Below are 19,689 nucleotides of genomic sequence, written 5' to 3'. Positions count from 1 at the left end.
GTGAAAATTGGTTTCTGACATTAAGAAAAGAACATATATCGAGGGTGTTTGGGAACAGGGTAAGGAGAATGTTTGGACCAAAGAGAGATGAAGTGACAGGAGGTTGGAGAAAACTGCACAATGAGGAACTTCAAACTTGTACTCGTCTCCAAGTATAATTAGAATGAGCAAGTCAAGGAGGATCAGATGGACAGGGCATGTAGTGTGAATGGGGGAGAAGAGGAATGCATATAGGATAATGGTGGGAAAGCCAGAAGAAAAACGGCCACTTGGAAGATCAAGACATAGGTGGGTGGACAATATTAAAAAGGATCTTAGAGATAGGATGGGATGGTATGGACTGGATCGGTCTGGCTCAGGGTAGGGACCAATGGATGGCTCTTGTGAACGCGGTAATGAACCTTTGGGTTCCATAAAATGCTGGGAAGTTCCTGAGTAGCTGCAGAATTGGCAACCTCTCAAGAATAGCTCAGCTCCACGAGTGTGACTGCCATTAACTTTTATTCTGAGGATAGAAGCAACAGGTTTCCCGGAAACCCTGGTATAGGTGTACCTGACTACATAGCAATCCCTCCTCACAGTCGGCACCACAAGAGCCTCAAATCTCAGGTAGACTAATATCCATTAACAAACAGGCAAAGTACAGCAGAGGTTGGGTAAAGCAGTTAATATACTCATTTTAAAAATCTCTCGGCTTAACAGAGCATCAATTAGGTTATCTGAATATAGTAGCACGTTTGTGCATTTGAAGGCACATCAGCTGAAATTCCTCCACTTTGTTACTTTGCTACAGTGTTTATTGAGCATTTGTCCCATAAGATGTATGCCAAGTGGCAAGTGAAAATATGCAATAAAGTTTTAAATTCAATAACTTTTAATATAATTCTTCTGTTTCTAAAAGTATGAAATATTCTTAGTGATGATTTATTTTAAACAAAGGTAAAAGTACAGCAATCCCAGGAACAGGCTGTGGAGGCCCATGGGGTTGTGATGTCAAGGTTCACACAGTCAAAACAACTGGCTCACAGGTGGCAGTGAGGTCAGCCTTACGCACCAGCTCCCCTTTACTACCAATAAGATTGCTGGTATTCATTTTGTCAAAATACAAAAATATTAAAGATGAGCAGCGACATACACAAAGGAGCCTGCACAGAATAATACATGAACGGTGCTGAAAACAAGAAATTGCCGCTGCAGCACATGTAGACAAGAGCAGCTGTCCCTGGTATTTAAAACTTTAAATTTTAAACTGGAATTCTAAAAATCAAATTGACGAGCGTGTGTTGGCGAGATTTTAAAACAAAACTGACAGGCTGATGTTTTAGATTTTGGACTGTGTGCAGTGGGACAGCTACGTAGTGAAAAATACACCTGATGATGGCCAGTTATGGCCGAAACATGTAGTGTAGAGGAAGAAAAGACAGAGATCTACAACCAAATAAATTCTTGCATTCACGACAGCATTTGTATTATTACATAGACAAATTATATGTTAAATTTGTTGGTTAGAACTTCAAAGTTTGGCACTTGCACCATGCCCATAATTGTTGAATTGCAATATTCAATGCATAATGTTACTGGTTGCAGGACCGTTTGCTTTTCCGTCACTTTTCCGATGAAACTTAAGAATTTCTGAAGGGACAATGCGCTAATGGCAAACAGAGAGAGAGAAGGTGCTGGCTAAATCACAATTTAATACTAAATACTTAAAGTTTCATGAATTCTGTATTAACTGTTGATATAATACCGTAGGCACATAATGCACACTCATTTATGTGTAGTCCTAAAAACTTCAATAAAATGGTAACCGGTGGAAAATATTTGTTACATTATCCTGAACAGATCTCAATGCAGAAAGAATGTAATATACATAAACGTATCAAATAATCAGGAATCAAAGGGTTTTTTCATTCATAATAAATATCATACATTAACTCACAGTTTAAATTCTATATTCTCTTTTTTTTTATTTTTCATTAACAGATACATTAAAGTTCCAAATACATATTAACAACTGACAAATCAAAGGTGTTCTGTGTGATGGAATGGATATTCTATTGGCCTAAGTATGTCATACCGTTCTTTATTCCATAAATACAATTAGTGAACACTGATACATCAAAATGCCATAACATTAAAAATAATGAATCACATACACAAATATTTCACTGTTTTAACTGTAAATACTTGCCTTTCAGGCAGTGACGCTGTTTCTGCATTACTAGCACGTACCATCAAATGGCAATTAACCAGAAACTCGCACACAGTTACAGTAAAATATTGTATGATATTTTTTAATAGTGACTCAAAATACACCTAAAACTTTCTCTGGTTCAAGATCAGTTATGAAATCAACCTATATTAAATTTCTCTGCAAAAATTGCATATAAGAATGAACTGGAAGTAATCACAGTTACTAACTCTACTTCAAACTACTGGCTACCCAGCCTATGATGAAATCCATTGTCTTGTTTAAAACAGTTCCCCACTGAGGAGCTTCTTGTCGAAGAGGAATTCTCCAAGTATGCCGTAGTTCTCCAGCATCTTGCCCAGGTTGGAGATCTTGTTGGCAAGGTCTTTCTGACCCTTGTACTGTTCATCTAGGAATTCTCCACTGAGGTAATCAACCAGCTGAGGCAAAAAAAAAATTAGTCAACTATTAACAATGTGTGGAAGTATTCAGGGTGTCTTTAATGTAACAATCTGCTAACATCAGCCATTGAAGCTGTCAGCCAAGAGCTTCTAAACACAGTTCACTGTATGCATGACTTGCAAACCTCTGGGGGTATTCACCAGGTAAATACATAAGAGTAACAGTCTTGGGGAGAGGGCACGGGGGGATGACTGTCTTCAGCTTGTTTAAAAAAACGTTTCTTGCTGCCGGTTGCTGCCATTTCATAGCTTCCTTCCTCTTTCTCTCCCCCCTGCCCTCGCTCAAAAAAATGATAAGCATATTGCAAAGGTTTAGATGAATGCAATTTTTACTCTTCATTTAAGCCTGGTAAGGTGACGACCCTTAAATGCGGAGTTTGGACTATGTTTGTCGGACTGCCCTCACCATACAGTGCCAAATGGAGACGCTCAGAGCATTAATTTTGTTGTTTTATATTACAATTAGGTTTTAGAGTTACTGAGTCACTCTGGTGTCTTTATAGGGAGCTATATAAACGTCGGTCAGAAAACTTGAAAGCAATATGTCACTTGGTACACATATGTAGAGACAGCAGGATGCTAATGAAAGTTGCTTTTTTTTAAATAGGTTGTGAAGACATTAACTGAATTAAACTACCTCAAGTTAAGAGACTAACAGCTCTTCAGAGTTCAGAAATGATGAATAATTCAAATAACATTTCTTCTACACAGATACTATTTTATAATCTACAACTTCAAATGCACAAATTTACAGAAAAACCACCTCGGGAACACACACATGGAATTCATGCACTTTCAATATGCCCAGTTCTACACTATTAACACCAAGTAAAAATAATAATACACTGATTCATTTACAAAAGTACTAAAGTCATATTAAATTAATATATATAATGCAAACAAAAGTACTGGTCCAAACAATTCATACACCTACAAGTGTCGTCATCTTCCATCCAATCACATAGTTCAAATAATTTTTCCCCTTACTTCTGAGTTTAGTTGAAAGGAACTGAAGAGAAAATAAAAGACAGGTAAATGTTTAAGAGAATTTGTGCCTGCTACTCCACTCACATTCTGTAGGTGTCATGTAGGATTTCTGAAACTGTTCCTACTTCTATTTTGGTAGGGTGCACACACACAAAGTTGGTGATTTCAAAAATATGTTTCATAAAAAATGTGTCAAATGAGGAAGAGGCATCATATCAAAAGCAATTAAGGTTAAAGCAAAACAGTATATAACAAAACATACATGATAATCATTGAATCCCTTTCCATCATCTGATGGATTCTCACAAGCAATGATGATGTCACGTATCTTGCGAGTAACATGTGCCTCCAGTTTCAATGCGTCCTTAAGGGCATCGAGACCAGATTCCCAACTCTCATTGAGAGGCATCTGAAGAAAAAGAATTTGCAGCATAAACCATCAATTTAATATGTAATGTAACTAAATCAACCTACATTTATACAGACTCGCAGAGATACCAATTATTTGTAAGATTTGAGGCTTTCACAGCGGTGACTATGAAGAAAGCAGTCTTCTGGGATTTGGCACCATGTATATGTGGTGTTAACCGACGTTTCGGAGGAACGTATCGCCTCCATCTTCAGGGTAGAAGAAAAAATATAAGAAATCTGCAAGCGTTCCTCCGAAACGTCGGTTAACACCACATATACACGGTGCCAAATCCCAGAAGACTGCTTTCTTCATACCAATTATTTACTGCATATAGTATAGTATTCCTTTTGTCTTCTCGTCTGTTGTCCAAAACATAAAAATTAGAATATACAAAACTATACTTGTGCATGTGGTTCTGTATGGGTGTGAACCTTGATCTCTCACATTAAGGGAGGAACACAGACTGAGGGTGTTTGAGAACAGGGTGTTGAGGAGAATATTCGGACCGCAGAGAGATGAAGTGACATGAGGTTGGAGGAAACTGCATAATGAGCTTCATAACCTGTACTCTTCTCCAAGCATAATTAGAATGATCAAGTCAAGGAGGATGAGGTGGGCAGGTCATGTAGCAGGAATGGGGGAGACGAGAAATGCATATAGCATATTGGTGGGAAAGCCAGAAGGAAAGAGACCACTGGGAAGACCAAGGCATAGGTGGGTGGACAATATTAAAATGGATCTTAGAGAGATAGGATGGGATGGTAGGGATTGGATAGATCTGGCTCAGGATAGGGACCAGTGGAGGGCTCTTGTGAACATGGTGATGAACCTTCAGGTTCCATAGAAGCTGGGAAATTCTTGAGTAGCTGCAGAATTGGCGGCTCCTCCAGAAGGGCTCAGCTCCATGAGTAAGTAAGTAACAAAGATATCTCAAGAATAACTGTATCTGCAATAACAAATTACACAAAAGGAAAAAATGCATTTGTCATTCTATTCGACTATTCTGTATGAATCACATTACGCACCGGGTTCTGAATGAGTTTCCTGACTTCGGATGTAAGTTCACCACGCATCAGCAAGTATGAAATGATTTTTATGGCATGTTGACGTTCTTCACTTGCACTCTCAAAGAACATCTTGGCAAAACCAGGTCGGTTTACTGTATCACGTGAAAAGTGAGCACCCTGAAATAAAAGAAACCCTTCTTATCAAAATGTGAGCAGCGATTATTTTCTGCCGGTTATGTCCATGCGTTTTTACACTGACATCATCTTAATAAATTGTCAACATTTAACAGAAACAAGCTTTTTAATTTAAATCAGTAACTATTTAAAAATTCAAGTACTGTTCATAACAGAGTTATTACTAAAACCATCACAAAAAATGGTAAGTTTCCTACACCTTATTGGTATTTTATTCATTACACGTTTGTTTCCACTGAGACTTTAAGTGGATAATAAACACATAAACTGTTACTAAAACAGCCACTTTCAATCAGCTAAACATATCTTTTCTAAGCTTTTAGTACTGGATTCATAATTAATGATTGTAATATAGCAAACTGTTATAACTCTAGCACAAGTATTACTACCAACTGTTTTGTGTTACGGTATAGTTCAATCCTTTGTTATTCATGTGTCAAATCAAGAGCTACAAGGCCAGTTACCAAAACAGCAGAGTGTACATACTATAGAGCCTTTTTTAGGGAACTTGATGCATTCATGGGGACCAGTACGCCTTCGGCTGCAGGATGCATGAGGGTTTTGCAAAACCAGTATGTGGTTATAAAATATGAGGGCAAGAAAATGCTTCACTTTCAAATATAGCAAGGTTCTTACCGATCATGCTGACAGCACTGGAACACCAAGCAGGACACTTAACTGAGGGGAAAACACTAAACAATGGGAAGTTCTAATGCAGAAAACAGACATGATGGTGCACATTTTCTTGACCTCGGCTCTATTTCAAAGTGAGTGCTCAGCTTCATGCCCCGGCCGCTTTACCCCCCGTACCCATTGTATTGGAGGTTGGGTTAACACAAGAGCCAGTTTGGACCCTACCAGGTCTCGAACTCCACCCCTTGGTAGTCTAGCCCACTGCCAGTCGCTATACCGACTACGCTATCCCGGCTCCAAAAACGTTCTATACGCCACATTATTATGTTGTACACAAAATTAAATGCTGTTTGCAACCCAGAAACTGTAATTAGCTGTGCTATTTGCGCATTTATGGTATCTTCACAAATCTATCTGACAGCTGGAGAACTCTTAAAATATATAACTGGTTTGCACACAAAATTATACCTCAACGTCAAAAATGATCAAAAAATGTAGAAAGAGCTACTAACCATTGCCATATAAGTAAGGGCGGCTTGCAGCTCCTCTTGCACTTGTTCCCTCATTTTTGCAGTACAGGGCTCCACCATAGTGATCCAGTCCTTTGGAATATCTACTGCAGGAAGCTTACCTGCATCACATTAATAAATTAACACATTAAATTATCAACAACACACGTTAACGATGAGCAGACAAAGAACGGGGAAAAAAATGGTTTTACCTTGCTAGTCGTTATTTCACCTATACTCAACATCCACATCTCTACTAAAACCTGGTGTAACAGGTTGCTTACCTGAGGGTGGGCTGACAAAAAAAAACTCAGTCTGACTCCAAGTCCATAATTTTTTTCATGTAATGAAACAAAGCACTGAACATGAAGATTATTACACACTGTTCTATTTTTTGTTGGTGCGCTTCATCCAAATAACAAGCCACTAATGAGGTAGAATTTATCCAAGATCCAGCAGTACTCTCCAAATTTAGACTTGGGAATGAGAGAGCTCTGTAAAAGTTACCATGGAATGCACTACATGGGCCCTAATTTCTAACTACAGGAAGATTCCTGCTACTCATTTCTGTTAAGAGGCTCAGCTGATCCCAGGGCCACAGTGCAGCTGGAAGGATTACATAATTTCCTTATATGCTGCATCGTCGTCTACGTTTCGCCACTCACTGGGTACAAATTCTTCTCAGCACTTCTTTGTTTTGGAATATTTTAATAGCACACGCTCTGCATTCTCCCCCCCCCCTCACAGGGGGCACCTCACTTGCTCATGGAGCTGGGCCCTTTTTGAGAAGCCGCCCATTCTGCAGCTACTCATGAACTTCAAGGCATTTTTATGGAACCCGAAGATTCATTACCGTGTTCATAAGAGCCCTCCACTGGTCCCTATCCTGAGCCAGATCAATCCAGTCCATACCATCCCATGGTATCTATCTAAAATTCATTTTAATACTGTCCTTCCACCTATGCCATGGTCTTCCAATTGGTCATTTTTCTTCTGGCTTTCCCACCAATATCCTATATGAATTCCTCTTCTCTTCCATTCATGCTACATTCTCTGCAATCTGATTCTCCTTGACTTGATCATTCTAATTACACAGGACAAAGAGTACAAGTTATGAAGCTCCTCATTATGCAGTTTTCTCTAACCTCCCTTCACTCAAAATATTCTCAACATCCTATTCTCGGACACTTTTAGTCTATGTTCCTCCCATAATGTCAGAGATCAAGTTTAACACCCATACAGATCCACAGGCAAAATTATAGTTCTGAATTCTGCTGGCAAGACACCGACATATACTTAGTTTTCCCTGTGTTCACTTCAAGACAAACCTCCTTCAAAAGGGCACGCGGCATCATAGTTCGTTGAGGCACTATGCCACAAGCTGGAAGTGCGGGATTGAATCCCAATGAGGTCACTGTATTTTTCAATTGACCTAATCCTTCCAGAGGCAGTATGGCTTTGGGGTCGACTCAGCCTTTAATAGAAATGAGTACCATGAATTTTCCTGGGGGGGTTAAAGGGCAGCCGGTGCGTAAGGCTGACAACCTTACTGCTATCTATAAGCCGACTGTCTAGAAGATGTAGGAGCCTCAACCTCTCACACCTCTACAGGCCTTCACGGTCTCTTGCAGGGACAGCTTTACCTTTTTACTAACCTCCTTACTTGCGTCAATTAAAGTTCGTGTGTTTCTGTTTACAGTATCTATATTATCACCCAGTAGATTCACATCATCAGCATAGACCAACAGCTGATGTGTCCCGTTTAATTTCAGTCCCACCTGGCTTTCCTGGACCTTCCTAATACCATATTCTAAAGAAAAGTTTAAAAGGAGTGGTGATAAAGCATCTCCTTGTTTTAGACCATTCTGGATAGGAAATTTATCAGACAAATATTTACCTTTATGGACTTTACTACAAGTTTTGTTTAAACACATTTTAATCAGCCTAACTAGTTTTATGCGTACCCAAAACTCCATGAGAATACTGTACAATACTTCCCTCCTAACTGATTCATAGGCATTCTTGAAGTCTACAAATAGCTGATGTACTGTCTCACCGTGCTCACTGGGGCACTTTCCTCTTAAATCCCCTGTCTTAATGTTCAGATTCTTCTTGCAACCACCCTCCCCCTCTCTTGTGCATCAGCCCACTCATGTTTTACTTCACAACAAAATACCAAAGAAACATTACCATTTGTAATAAAAAAACACACTGTCCTTCTACGCAGTTATGCCTTTCTCTCGTTGTTTTATGCATCTTATTTGTATTAATCTCAGTCTGGTTTGCCAAATATAAGCAAACCCTAATAACTCTACTCCTCCTTTCATTTCTCTGACAGACATTCCAGCTTTAAGTTACTGACCTGCCAGTCATAACATGTTCCCACTGTTTCCCGGGAGCCCATGAGTAACAAACATGATCAATGTTTCATGACTGCCCGGTACTTTTCCCCTCATTTGCTGCGAATCTCAGCACTCCTTGTATTTCTGTTACAAATATGCTTTGACTTTCCTCAATTTATTTTTCATCCTAAATGTAGAGCCCTCATGTACACCCTGTACATCAGTCTAGACTGACTTTGTTCTTCCAAAGCATTTGCTACCACTATAAAGTTGGATTACCTTTTGCTATTGTCTTAAGCTTTTGCCTGTTCCATCCACCACTACACTCAAATGTTACTACTGAATAATTGATTTCATCTGCCACTTCCATTGTTTGGTTGTGCACCGTCCATCTCTCATCTGTCTTCAGTGTGCCTCCTTTCTCAAATACTCTTTTATTTGATTCTGAGGTAAATAAATTGTTCACTACAACTCTCCATCACAGCAGATATTAAAAACATCTCCCTTCTGCCCTTACATAAACTTCAAGTCAGTTGAAGAGACTGACACTTGTGACAGTTCATTTATCTCGATATATATAATTTTTCACAAATGTTCTACTTAGGTTAGTGTGTGTGTGTGTATGTGTGTGTGTGTGTGTGTGTGTGGGAGGGGGGATTATTTGAACACATTTTCTTTTTTACATTTCGCCACATAAATATCACAGGGATTTGAAACTGGAGACCATGCAGGCCACAATCTCTGACTTATCAGTTTGTCTTCAAATGCCTCATCTAAAATACTGAACAGTGCGTGCTGCAGGACCATCTTGCATAAACTCTCTCAAAGACAGGGCCAAAGAACGTCACTGACATAACGCTTTGAATTAACAGTCTGTTGAAAAGATACAGGTGCTATTGGTCATGCAGCAGTAATGCACTGCATGCCAATATTTCTTATTGTCAAGGGGAACTTCTAAAGTCTCTCTTGCATTACACTGCTCTATCACCTATTGTTCTGACCACTGCTATACACACTCAGAACAAAGCTTCGTGAGTAAAAAAAAATGTATTCGTATTCATATTATGGGAGGGGGTGGGTTTCCCCATGCACTTAGATCAGTTATTGGTCCATTGTGCATCTCCCTTTAATTTCTACTATCGCCATACCCTACGGTAACGGTGCGTGCCATCAGCCCCCATAGAGCCAACGAGGTCAGCCCTCGGTACCTTGATGCTTCCCCCATCCACCAGAGGCATTGGAGACTATTTGGGTGGGGAAGGGCCTGTAATTTAGCTCAGAGGTCTCCTAAAGACATGAGGTTCTTTTACGTGCCATAAATCTACAACACAGGGCACACGGCTTAAAGTCCCTCCTGGAGGACTTGTTCCCTGAATTTTTCTGCCCTTAAAAATTCCACGACCTCCACCGGCTTTGAACCCGCATACCTTAAAAAAATGTAAGTTTTGGGTCAAAGGCACTGCCGATAAATGTTAGTTACAAGAATATGTTCTCTCATATAGCCTTCTTCAAGAGCACACTGCATTTATCTTTTACTTAAAAAAAGACGGTAGTTCAATGGCAAATCAGCATTCGTGATGACGAAAAGCACAGCATACCATCTTGTTTAGCATGGCTGCCAAGCTACTTGAAACCAGCCCCTCACAGTACAAAATAGCGCTTGCACAAGACTGTTTCACCACAGACTAGAGCTGAGTCACGGTAAGGCATCTGTTCAGAGAGAAATGGTTTTCCAGTCTTGTCTTACAGGTCTTACAGCAGGCTACCGAACACTGGCCTTAGAACCATAAAAAGCATTGGCATTTCACCAAAAGCTGCCATTAGCAAACTGCAGGCTTACTTAAGTCTGCAAATTCCTCCAGCCTCATATATTGCCTTCCAGTTTCTGTTGTATGGAGAAGGGGTTTAATGCTTCCTCCAATGACATGTCCCAATATACACAAGAATATTCTTTGTATCAAATGGTTTCAGCTGCACTCAGCTCTTAAGCAATGGCAGTGGAGTTCTAATATTCACAGCCTAGTATTTGAAGAAAGTTTTTAGTCTGTAATTGCATTGGAAAAAACATATCTTTTATTTTTATTAGTAATTGTAATGATTTTCTTAGTATTCATTAATAAAGAATAAGATGGATGTACTTCTGGTAACTCCATTTTCGTTCACAAGTACAGCAGAAAATGAGAAATAAAGTTTGGTGTGCATTAATCTAGAAATTTAAACTTCAGAAGAGGGGCAAGAACCAAAACAGGCCGTTCTCCACTTCTTGGTTTGATAAGAAAAGATGGCTGACTGTAAGTGAGGAAAATAAATCATTCTTTTGTTCTGTGTACATTTTGTTTGGAGGTGGAAGTGGCTCCTTCCAAATGATCACCTGTTTGGTCCACTTGAAGGTGCTTTGGGAGGCTCCCATTTCGCCAGTGACCAAGAAGTGCATGCATGGCTTATGACTCAACCAAAAATATTTTGTTCTGAAGGAACACAGCAGCTTGTGGGCTGCTGGCCTAAGTGGGTTCAATCATGCTACTGAATATACTCAATTATATTGTCTAATTAAAAACGAATTTTGGATACTTTCTGTCTTACCCTTGTTCTATCCAGTGCTTTGAAAGGACAAATTAGTTAGTGAATTATATGAAGATTCTAGAAGGTTCTGACAATGGTGTATAACATACAGAAGTATTATGTTTCTGAACTTGTCTATTGTCCAGCATTCTAATAGAAAACAGAACGTTTTGGAAACTGATCTGTTTCCATCATCAGGTGGGGGGGGGGAAGACAACCACTCAGGTGGATCTCTTAGAAAGAGCTAACCCCAATCACTGGACAATCCATGTCAGATTCACTACAGCTATTTAAAACCTGAGACTAGGTTAATTTGGAGGGAAATAACAAGAAAATATGCAATAAGACTTGAGATAAAGCATGTACCTGCATTGAACTAGGATAGAGGAGGTGGTAGAAATTAATGCTACAAACCTAGCTAGGTTTCTGAGATGTGTCTTGTAGTTTCTAGAATACTGGACAATGGACAAAGTCCAAAAACCAAATAACAAATTACTATTATTATTCACACTGGATCCAGTGATGCCATACAAGGAACTCTTACGATATATTTGACCGTATTTTTGCCCCACCATCCATTTAAGTCAGAAGCCACCAGTGATTCCAGGTTCATTGAATTGAATTGAATTGAATTCATTTACATTCTATAAATCCTAAGCAGGTTAGTACCTTTGGATACAGAACGAGTCAAAATGTTACATACATAAGTACAGGCAATTTTAGCTTAAAAATTAATATAACTTAATTTTACATCATTCTCTATTTACATTGAAGTATTCATCTAAAGAGTAGAAGGAATGAGCATGTAGATAATTCTTTAACCTCTGATTTAAACTTTTTAGTATCATTGCCCAAGTTTTTCATACTTTGTGGCAGATTGTTGAACACTTTTATTCCAGTAAAGTAGACTCCTTTTTGATATACTGATAAAGTTGATGAGGGTAGGTGGAAGTTATATTTTTGTCTAGTATTCATGTTATAGACATCAGAATTTAATTTGAATTTATCTTTGTTGTAAACAACAAATAAGAGAAGCGATAATATGTATTGCGATTGAAGAGGTAGAATTTTTAATTTCTTAAATAATTCTCTACATGAATCTCTACTTCTACATCCTGTAATGATTCTAATTATATTCTTTTGTATTTTAAAAATTATTACACTATGTGAAGAGTTCCCCCAAAATATTAATCCATAGTTCATAATAGAATGAAAGTAGGCATGGTAAACCATCTTCAATGTTTCCTGTGACATAAAAGGCTTAATTGATCTCATCGCATAGCAAGCGCATTTAGTTTAGGTATAATTTGTTCAATATGTATTTTCCAAGACAGTGTACTGTCTACATGTATTCCAAGGAATTTTGTATCAAGTACTTTACAGATTAATCATACCTACCCATCTACAATACTAGTAATGTCAGTTATTAAAAATTCAACTGTTTACTGCCTACTTAAAGCTGGTTTATATCCTAGCTTACTCTTCAAACAGTGAAGAGAGGGATCATACATTCCTCCAACATGTTGGCTGACTTTCACTGGAACACAAAAGCGCTGCATCCCACAAGACAGAACTGTTCAACTATAATCATGTTTACCACTTGGTAAGAGTACCTCATGTAAATGACAGACTAAGCAAAGGATGCAGAATAAAAATATCCATGCATTATCACAGCATTTGTGTGCAGGGGTGAGGATAATCAGAAAAAGAAAATACAACCTTGTGGAACAGCCCGTTTGTGGAAGAGTGAAACAGAGTACCTCAGGCCATATGAATTCACAGATTATGTATCTTACAGCCCCTTCTTCTATTATTTATACTGAAGCATGCATACCTTTCTTTGTGGAAATCAGAGTAGGCATTCTTAAAAATTCTTATGCTGAAGAATATTTTATGAACCTGAGAAAAATTCTGAGAAATACTAATTCGCTTTTATTCAGATATACTGAATCAATTTTTTAAAACAAGTAATTGAATGTGTGCTGCAGATATGAAAAAAAAAAAGTGTCCTTCCACCCCCACCCCAGTACCAAACAACAGTTACAGGGACGAAACCAAACATAATTTAGTACAACCCAAATAAATAGGACTTTTAGGCACCAAAAATGCAATAAGCAAAAAACTGCCCATCACTGAAGACAGCACACAATACTCTGTGAATTCTACATACCTTACTCTTTAAAAAACCGAGCAAATCCCATGTAATAAATCAAAAGTTAATTTTACAACGACAAAATTCTTATTCTAACAGTAAAATGTACTACTTCATTTCATTTTGATACTGCAGAATCTCCCTGGTATAGTCAAATATACTTTGGTTCCACAAGATGTAGGTACAGACGACCTGGTTAGTGCAGTGCTAGCTGTCTACCATCTGTTTTAGTAGGGTGCTCTGTTCGAACCTAGGCAGGAACGCCGGCTATGCTGAGAGGTTTTCGTGATTTCACTCAGTCTCTCCAGGCAAATAATAGAACAGTACGTCATCAAGGCCATGACCGCTTTCTTCCAAATCCTCTTACTTCCCATTAATCCGACCATTCGACGCTATACATTCCATATACTAACTGTTGCAAAACAAAAATCGTACAAATTATAGGCCGCGGAACACATTCGTGCTATAAATTTCTGAAATATCATCCTACCAATTCAATATTGTGCCACTGCATTACGATCTAGAGTATTTGAATAGAGTGACTGAAAATGAAGTCCATATCCAAACTGATGTCTCTACGCACGCATACCTCTCAAACAACTGCTTTGCAACGTAAAAATTACTCCATACTCACGTACATTGTAATTTTGTAGACACGGAATCCACGGAGAGGGTACAGATGGCACCAATGAAGAAAATAACTGCTTGCACGGTTTTCATTGTTGAATTTAAAAATGTTATATATTCTTCCTGCCGAAAAATTGCTTCTTGCCAACGAACGGAAAGCTGGCGTCACTTTTTGGTTAGGTTACTTCAATAATATATGAAGACACAAATTTGGTGAAAAAGATTTGAAAATGAAATGTAATGTAACAATAGGACAATACAAGAATTTCACAAACACTTGTCCTTTTGTCAACCTTTACACACACTGGCGTAGAAGGCGACTCACCCTAGCAATCGAAATATTTCCTACACAACGATAACTCTCAACTCATCCATCTAACAGATCCGGCTGGCTGTACTTAAAATGTACTGTGCTCGTTTCTTTACTGCGCAGTTTCATGTTGCGTGCGCACTTAGCACGTGATTCACAAGTGTATGTAGATGACAGTGCAACATTTTGCAACAGGAAGGTATTGAAAGGTTTGAGTCAGTGAGTTGAGAAGGCAGTTGGAGTTGTCTGTTAGTCCTTCGGTTTGTCTGTACATTCGTGGTGAGCGGCAATAAATCAGGTTGAAGGCCTACTTATTGTTGGTAAATTTATTTTCATACAGTCAGATTTGATATAGTTGAAGTTTACGTCATGTAAAATGCATTGTACTTTATTCGACTGGAAACTGATAGAGAACGATGCTTTACAGGTTCATCATGAAATTCTTGGTGGTATTGTCTGGCTTGCTGGCACTTGTTAATTGCGCCGAGTATTGTTACAATGACGTTGTTGGGAGTTGTGGCTCGAGAGGTATTTACTTTGTATTACCAAGTTGACTGATCAGTGTATTGTTTAGTTTCCTTTTTTATAATTTTTATTTCCGTTTACTTTATTTGTGACCCTTATCGATTTTCGTAAGTCACATTGAGTACTTGAATAGGCCATGGCTAGATGAGTTACAAGGATTTGTGTGAGAAACCCCGTAAATGAGGGATTGTGTAAGTTGTGATAGATGATTTATTTACAGAGCCCGAAACCTGGGAGCTCTGTGATTCTGTAGGCAACTGTTGCCCCCCTCCCCCAGTTCCAGAAATTACATATAGCCCCCACATGGAAGGAAATGGGCTGGTTCTTGCTCAGATTACCTGTAACTGTTTACAGAAGCTAGACTTACACAGTGGTTAATTATTGGTATTCTGTTGATTATGTACCAAGTGGTTGTGAGTGTTGCCAACTTTTCGGAATTGTATTCTGCCTCCATCTTCAGGGTTCAGGATGCCACCCACATTCACATTGTGTAGCAATGCAGGAGCAGGATTAACGTCAGCACATGTAACTCGTAGTACACAGAAGTTATATCTGCAGCTCTACCCATGATTAATAATCCCTTTTATGTAATGTATTTTAGGAGCAGGATTAGCATCAACACATGTAACATGTAGTACACAGAAGTTATATCTGCAGTTCTACCCATGAATAATAACCCCTTTTATGTAATGTATTTTAGAAGCAGGATTAACGTCAGCACATGTAACTTGTAGTACACGGAAGTTATATCTGCAGTTCTACCCATGAATAATAACCCTTTTTGTGTAATGTATTTTAGCATCCTGTTGCACTGATTCATATCCATAATGTGTGTATATATTTTCACCGTCTTCTAGTGCATACAGTTTCACTTGTCACTTCACACTACATGTTTTGGCATCATTCTGCCATCCTCAGGTGTATCAGTCATGTTAAACCATTGCACTGCCTGCCATCAAGTAATATTTGAACACTTTTTTGCCATCATATCTATTAAGTTTTAAAAACGACATTTGAGAATGTGAACTTGTTCCAAATATCCGTTGTTTTGTAAATTGTTTCAGGTGTTGAATTGAAGAATTGCCATGCAAAATATGGTGCAATTGACGAAGTTCTGTTTGATCTGCAAAGCTACACAAATGCTCACATTTCACGTAGCTTTGACTACCTGTTGATGGTGTGTATGTTATAATTTCTATGTCTACTTTGTAGTGGAAAATATTTTAACCAGTCTTCATTTTATTCTCTTCAGCTATCATTAAATTTACAAGATTCGATGGAGCAGTTACTGCACTTCCTGTGAAACATTTTTGATCAGTGCTGACATAATCATTTTCCATGTCTCCAGAAAGTAGTTATAGATAATCTAAAATGAACGATATGAGGATATGAAGGATTTTTCAACTCATAGCTTCGATAAGGTAAATCTGTGTATATTTAGTACTCTGAAAGGAAAATTCAGTGCAGTAGTGGCTTTCATACAGTGATTGTATGGTTTGTCCTACAGTATGTGAGAGTTTTAGTAAACAGTTTGGAGAGGGATGTTAGGTTGAGTATGACAGAATATGACTCCTTAAATTTTGCACTAATGATTTTGAGTACAACTATTTATGGATGAGAGTAACAGATGAACATTGTTTATTAAAAAGTTTATTGATATTTTTGTTTATGCCTCTCTGATGAAATATTTTCCAAACATGGGGCAGGGTGGACTGATCAGAACAGTTTGTCAGAGCACCAGCTGCTGTTAGTGATTCCAGATGATAGTGCAGGTTGATTTTTTTCCATATGTTTAGATGTGTGCCTATGAAAACAATAGAAAATGCTCTTTATGTTTTAATATATGGCTGAATCAGTTCCTCCTGTGATTAAGCATAGGAAAGGAGTGTAATCATTCTGCCTTTGTTATAATGCTATTAAGGATGTTGGGCCTCAGGGTGGGGCAGTGAATCTTGGGTTGCATGACAGGTAAATGGCACTCACGAATGGGAAGGTAGTGGAGTGTGCACAGTACAAAGTAAAGTGTTTACTGATGGGATGATTACAGGGGAAATGCCCAAAATTGTCTTGACAGGCATTGGGAAAATTGAAGACAGAAGATTTCAGCAGTCTTGCATTTGGTCAGGAACTATACCAGGAGTTCCCAAGCAATAATTTTCTGCATCCACCCTCACTTTACACAATGTTTTGGTGTATTTTTAGAAAGCATGAAAGAAATTACAAAGATTCAAGCAGTATATATAGTTCATTNTATGACTCACGGCAAATTGCAGCCGCGGCGCGCACTTGATTGTACGCACTGTATATTGTTTTGAGTTCATTATGAGACAGGAAAAGTAGAAGTAATTGATGAAGACTGCTGTGATAAGTTTTCATCCAAATTATAATTAATGTATTTTTGTTCCACAAAGGCTACTCATTTTGGGAACTATGAAAAGAGTCGTGAGGGCTTTGAGAAGCTATTTCAGAAACTGTCGGATTCTACGTGGGATGATGCAATTGACCTGATAAAGTACATCAGTAAGCGAGGCGGAGTCATGGACTTCGCAGCACGAAAGACCGAAGAAGACGTAAGTATTGTATGGTATCTTAGGCTGGGGCCATGCAAGTGCACAAAATGTGTCCATTGTGATGAACGTCATGACGTCCGTTGTAGAAATAAACGAGAGGCGAATGCTAACGCTTTCTTGTGGCACCATTGCAGACAGAAAACTATGCACCGCATTCTGCAACTGTGTGGTGTCCTCAGCAACGTCCGTCATAAAGTATGTTCGTTACAAGAGACGCATTTTGTGCACTCATGTGGCCCCAGCCTTAGTCTTTAGAATTAAGTCCTGTGCAAATAGCAAGCAGAGTGCTGTCTTGTTGACCTTTCTACTTCCCCCTAGAATCAAAGTTCCCGACACGTTCAAAATTTGTTGCTGTGGTGTTTAATGTTATAATTGTTACTCAGTTTTTAAAATTCAATGTCTTAACCATGGATCATTGTAAATTTATGAAAGAAAATATCTGAAAGACCAGGATTCAGAGTGTATATACACACATACATTTTCATTTATATAGCTGTAATATTAAAGTTTATATACGTTTTTAACATTGAAAACGTTATAAGGGGGCACAAATGGAATGAAACCATAAGTAACAGTAATTGTAATGATTTGTAATTATTGATATCTTCGCTACTAAGTAACTGAGGTTCTGTTGTTGACTTTATCTTGGAAATGTGCTCATCCAAGCACGCTAGTGGGGCGAGACTAAGTCCCGTGTACTGTGGCCACTTCTGGCCTATTGTACCAGCCCCAGATGATAGGCGAGGGTGATTGTGGAGCAATTAGTGGAATGAAGATTGTCAGGGGAAACAGAAGTACTCGGAGAAAACCTGCCCCAGCGCCACTTTGCCCACCACAAATCCCACTTGACCCAACCCGGGATCGAACCCGGGCCGCTGTGGTGGGAAGCCAGCGACTAACTGCTTGAGCTGTGGCGCGGCATTACATATATAGTTCACAAATTTATTTTTTAAGCCTCAGGATGATACTGTCGAGCTTACCGAACTTGGTGCTGTGGCTCGAGGTCTTGACACTCAGAAGAAACTTGCTGAGGATGCTCTCGCTATCCATAGTGAGGCTACCCGACGTCGTGAGGGCCTGCATGATCCAGAGGTTGGTATTGTTATTTGATATCTGTGTTCAAGAACACACAGAGATACACAGCACTTAGTAGTTATATTGTTAATTTCCCATTAATTTGAAATATTGTTCACAGGTGTCATCATACCTAGAAGAGCATTTCATGCACCGTCAGGCTAAACAAGTGCGAGAGTTGGCTGGTTATGCCAGTGACTTGAAACGTCTGCTTTCAGAAAATAAACAGGCTAGCCTGTCGCTCTTCCTGTTTGATGAATATCTCCAGAAAGTGGTTTAAGAACTGTGTACCAACTTCTGGCACTTGGAATACATTCTAGTTCTAATTGCAGTAGTAAATAATACTCAAAACTCTGGGTATGGTATAGAATGTTAATTAAATGTCAAATTTTAATGGTCATAACTTAAAGCAGTGTGCCCCTGGGCACATTAAAAAAAAAAAAGAAAAAGCAAATGTGATGCATTCCTTTGTATGTCAGCACAAAGATAAGAGGTTTTAAGTCTGTCTGAGTCATCAGTATCATTTTCACAAACAGTTTTTTTTCTTCTGAATGTTATAAGACACGTCAAATTTCCTAGTATACTTGGAATGAAATATTTGTAGGTTTATGCAGTTAATAAATTGTGTTGTGTACTGGTTTTGCATTTTGTAATTGCATGTACTCTCAACAGGATTTATGGAAGGTGAATGAAATTAAATTAAATGAAATGAAGTGGTGCATGTTGTTTCTTGAAGTCTGTAATTACTCATCTGGTAAAGAAATTGCCTACTTGTATTGAATCTGATGTCTTTCCTACATCCACATAACTACACCATTGGACCCAGTCCACACACGGATTTTCATGATCCAGCTTCTAATTTAGGCCTCAGATGGTTGTTGTTCCCACATTTTCAGATAAAAATTTTGTATGCGTTCTTCCTAGTGGGCATTATATGAAATGGCCACGCTGCACTTTGCTTCAGACAAAAGTCTTGGTGGCTTCGTGCCAATACAGGGTGCCTCATGTTATAAAAAAAAAAAGACTACTATTATGAGTGTTTTCAAGCTCCTTTTCTTTGAAATTATAGAACAGTTGGAAAAGACTAACATATTATGACGTGTTTGAGTGACTGTAGAATAATCTAATTGCC

The 19,689-nt window shown here is 38.6% G+C and overlaps 2 protein-coding genes across 3 annotated transcripts; one reads left to right on the top strand and one right to left on the bottom strand.

Annotated features, from left to right (window-relative positions):
- Positions 1–1,941: 1,941 nt before the first annotated feature.
- LOC111870685 (ferritin subunit) lies at positions 1,942–14,476 on the bottom strand. Its single transcript, XM_023863148.2, has 5 exons — positions 14,090–14,476; positions 6,399–6,517; positions 5,077–5,235; positions 3,902–4,048; positions 1,942–2,631 (listed from the first exon to the last, which is right to left on the bottom strand). The coding sequence occupies exons 1-5, from the start codon at positions 14,169–14,171 to the stop codon at positions 2,473–2,475; spliced, it is 666 nt and encodes a 221-aa protein (XP_023718916.1). The 5' UTR covers positions 14,172–14,476; the 3' UTR covers positions 1,942–2,472.
- Positions 14,477–14,581: 105 nt separating this feature from the next.
- LOC111870686 (ferritin heavy polypeptide-like 17) lies at positions 14,582–19,270 on the top strand. Of its 2 annotated transcripts, none has more exons than XM_023863151.2 (6): positions 14,582–14,686; positions 14,816–14,916; positions 15,978–16,090; positions 17,325–17,483; positions 18,438–18,575; positions 18,679–19,270. In XM_023863151.2, the coding sequence occupies exons 2-6, from the start codon at positions 14,823–14,825 to the stop codon at positions 18,835–18,837; spliced, it is 663 nt and encodes a 220-aa protein (XP_023718919.1). In that variant the 5' UTR covers positions 14,582–14,686; positions 14,816–14,822; the 3' UTR covers positions 18,838–19,270. The 2 variants fall into 2 exon arrangements, with proteins under 2 accessions (XP_023718919.1, XP_023718917.1); XM_023863149.2 differs by having other exon boundaries at positions 14,582–14,708.
- Positions 19,271–19,689: the final 419 nt, after the last annotated feature.

This window comes from Cryptotermes secundus, unplaced genomic scaffold, assembly GCF_002891405.2.
Source record: "Cryptotermes secundus unplaced genomic scaffold, Csec_1.0 scaffold3347, whole genome shotgun sequence".
Classification (NCBI taxonomy): domain Eukaryota; kingdom Metazoa; phylum Arthropoda; class Insecta; order Blattodea; family Kalotermitidae; genus Cryptotermes; species Cryptotermes secundus.
This window is presented reverse-complemented; position numbering and strand designations above follow the sequence as displayed.

Bases quoted from the DNA above. Each gene is read 5' to 3' on its own strand.
- LOC111870685 (XM_023863148.2), bottom strand. From the start codon at position 14,171: ATGAAAACCGTGCAAGCAGTTATTTTCTTCATTGGTGCCATCTGTACC. The intron at 5,236-6,398 runs GTTAGTAGCTCT...CTTTTATTTCAG, and splicing joins CCCTTACTTATATGGCAATG to GGTGCTCACTTTTCACGTGA. The intron at 4,049-5,076 runs GTGCGTAATGTG...CTTTTTCTTCAG, and splicing joins GGAAACTCATTCAGAACCCG to ATGCCTCTCAATGAGAGTTG.
- LOC111870686 (XM_023863151.2), top strand. From the start codon at position 14,823: ATGAAATTCTTGGTGGTATTGTCTGGCTTGCTGGCACTTGTTAATTGC. The intron at 16,091-17,324 runs GTGTGTATGTTA...TGTTCCACAAAG, and splicing joins GCTTTGACTACCTGTTGATG to GCTACTCATTTTGGGAACTA. The intron at 17,484-18,437 runs GTAAGTATTGTA...TTATTTTTTAAG, and splicing joins CACGAAAGACCGAAGAAGAC to CCTCAGGATGATACTGTCGA.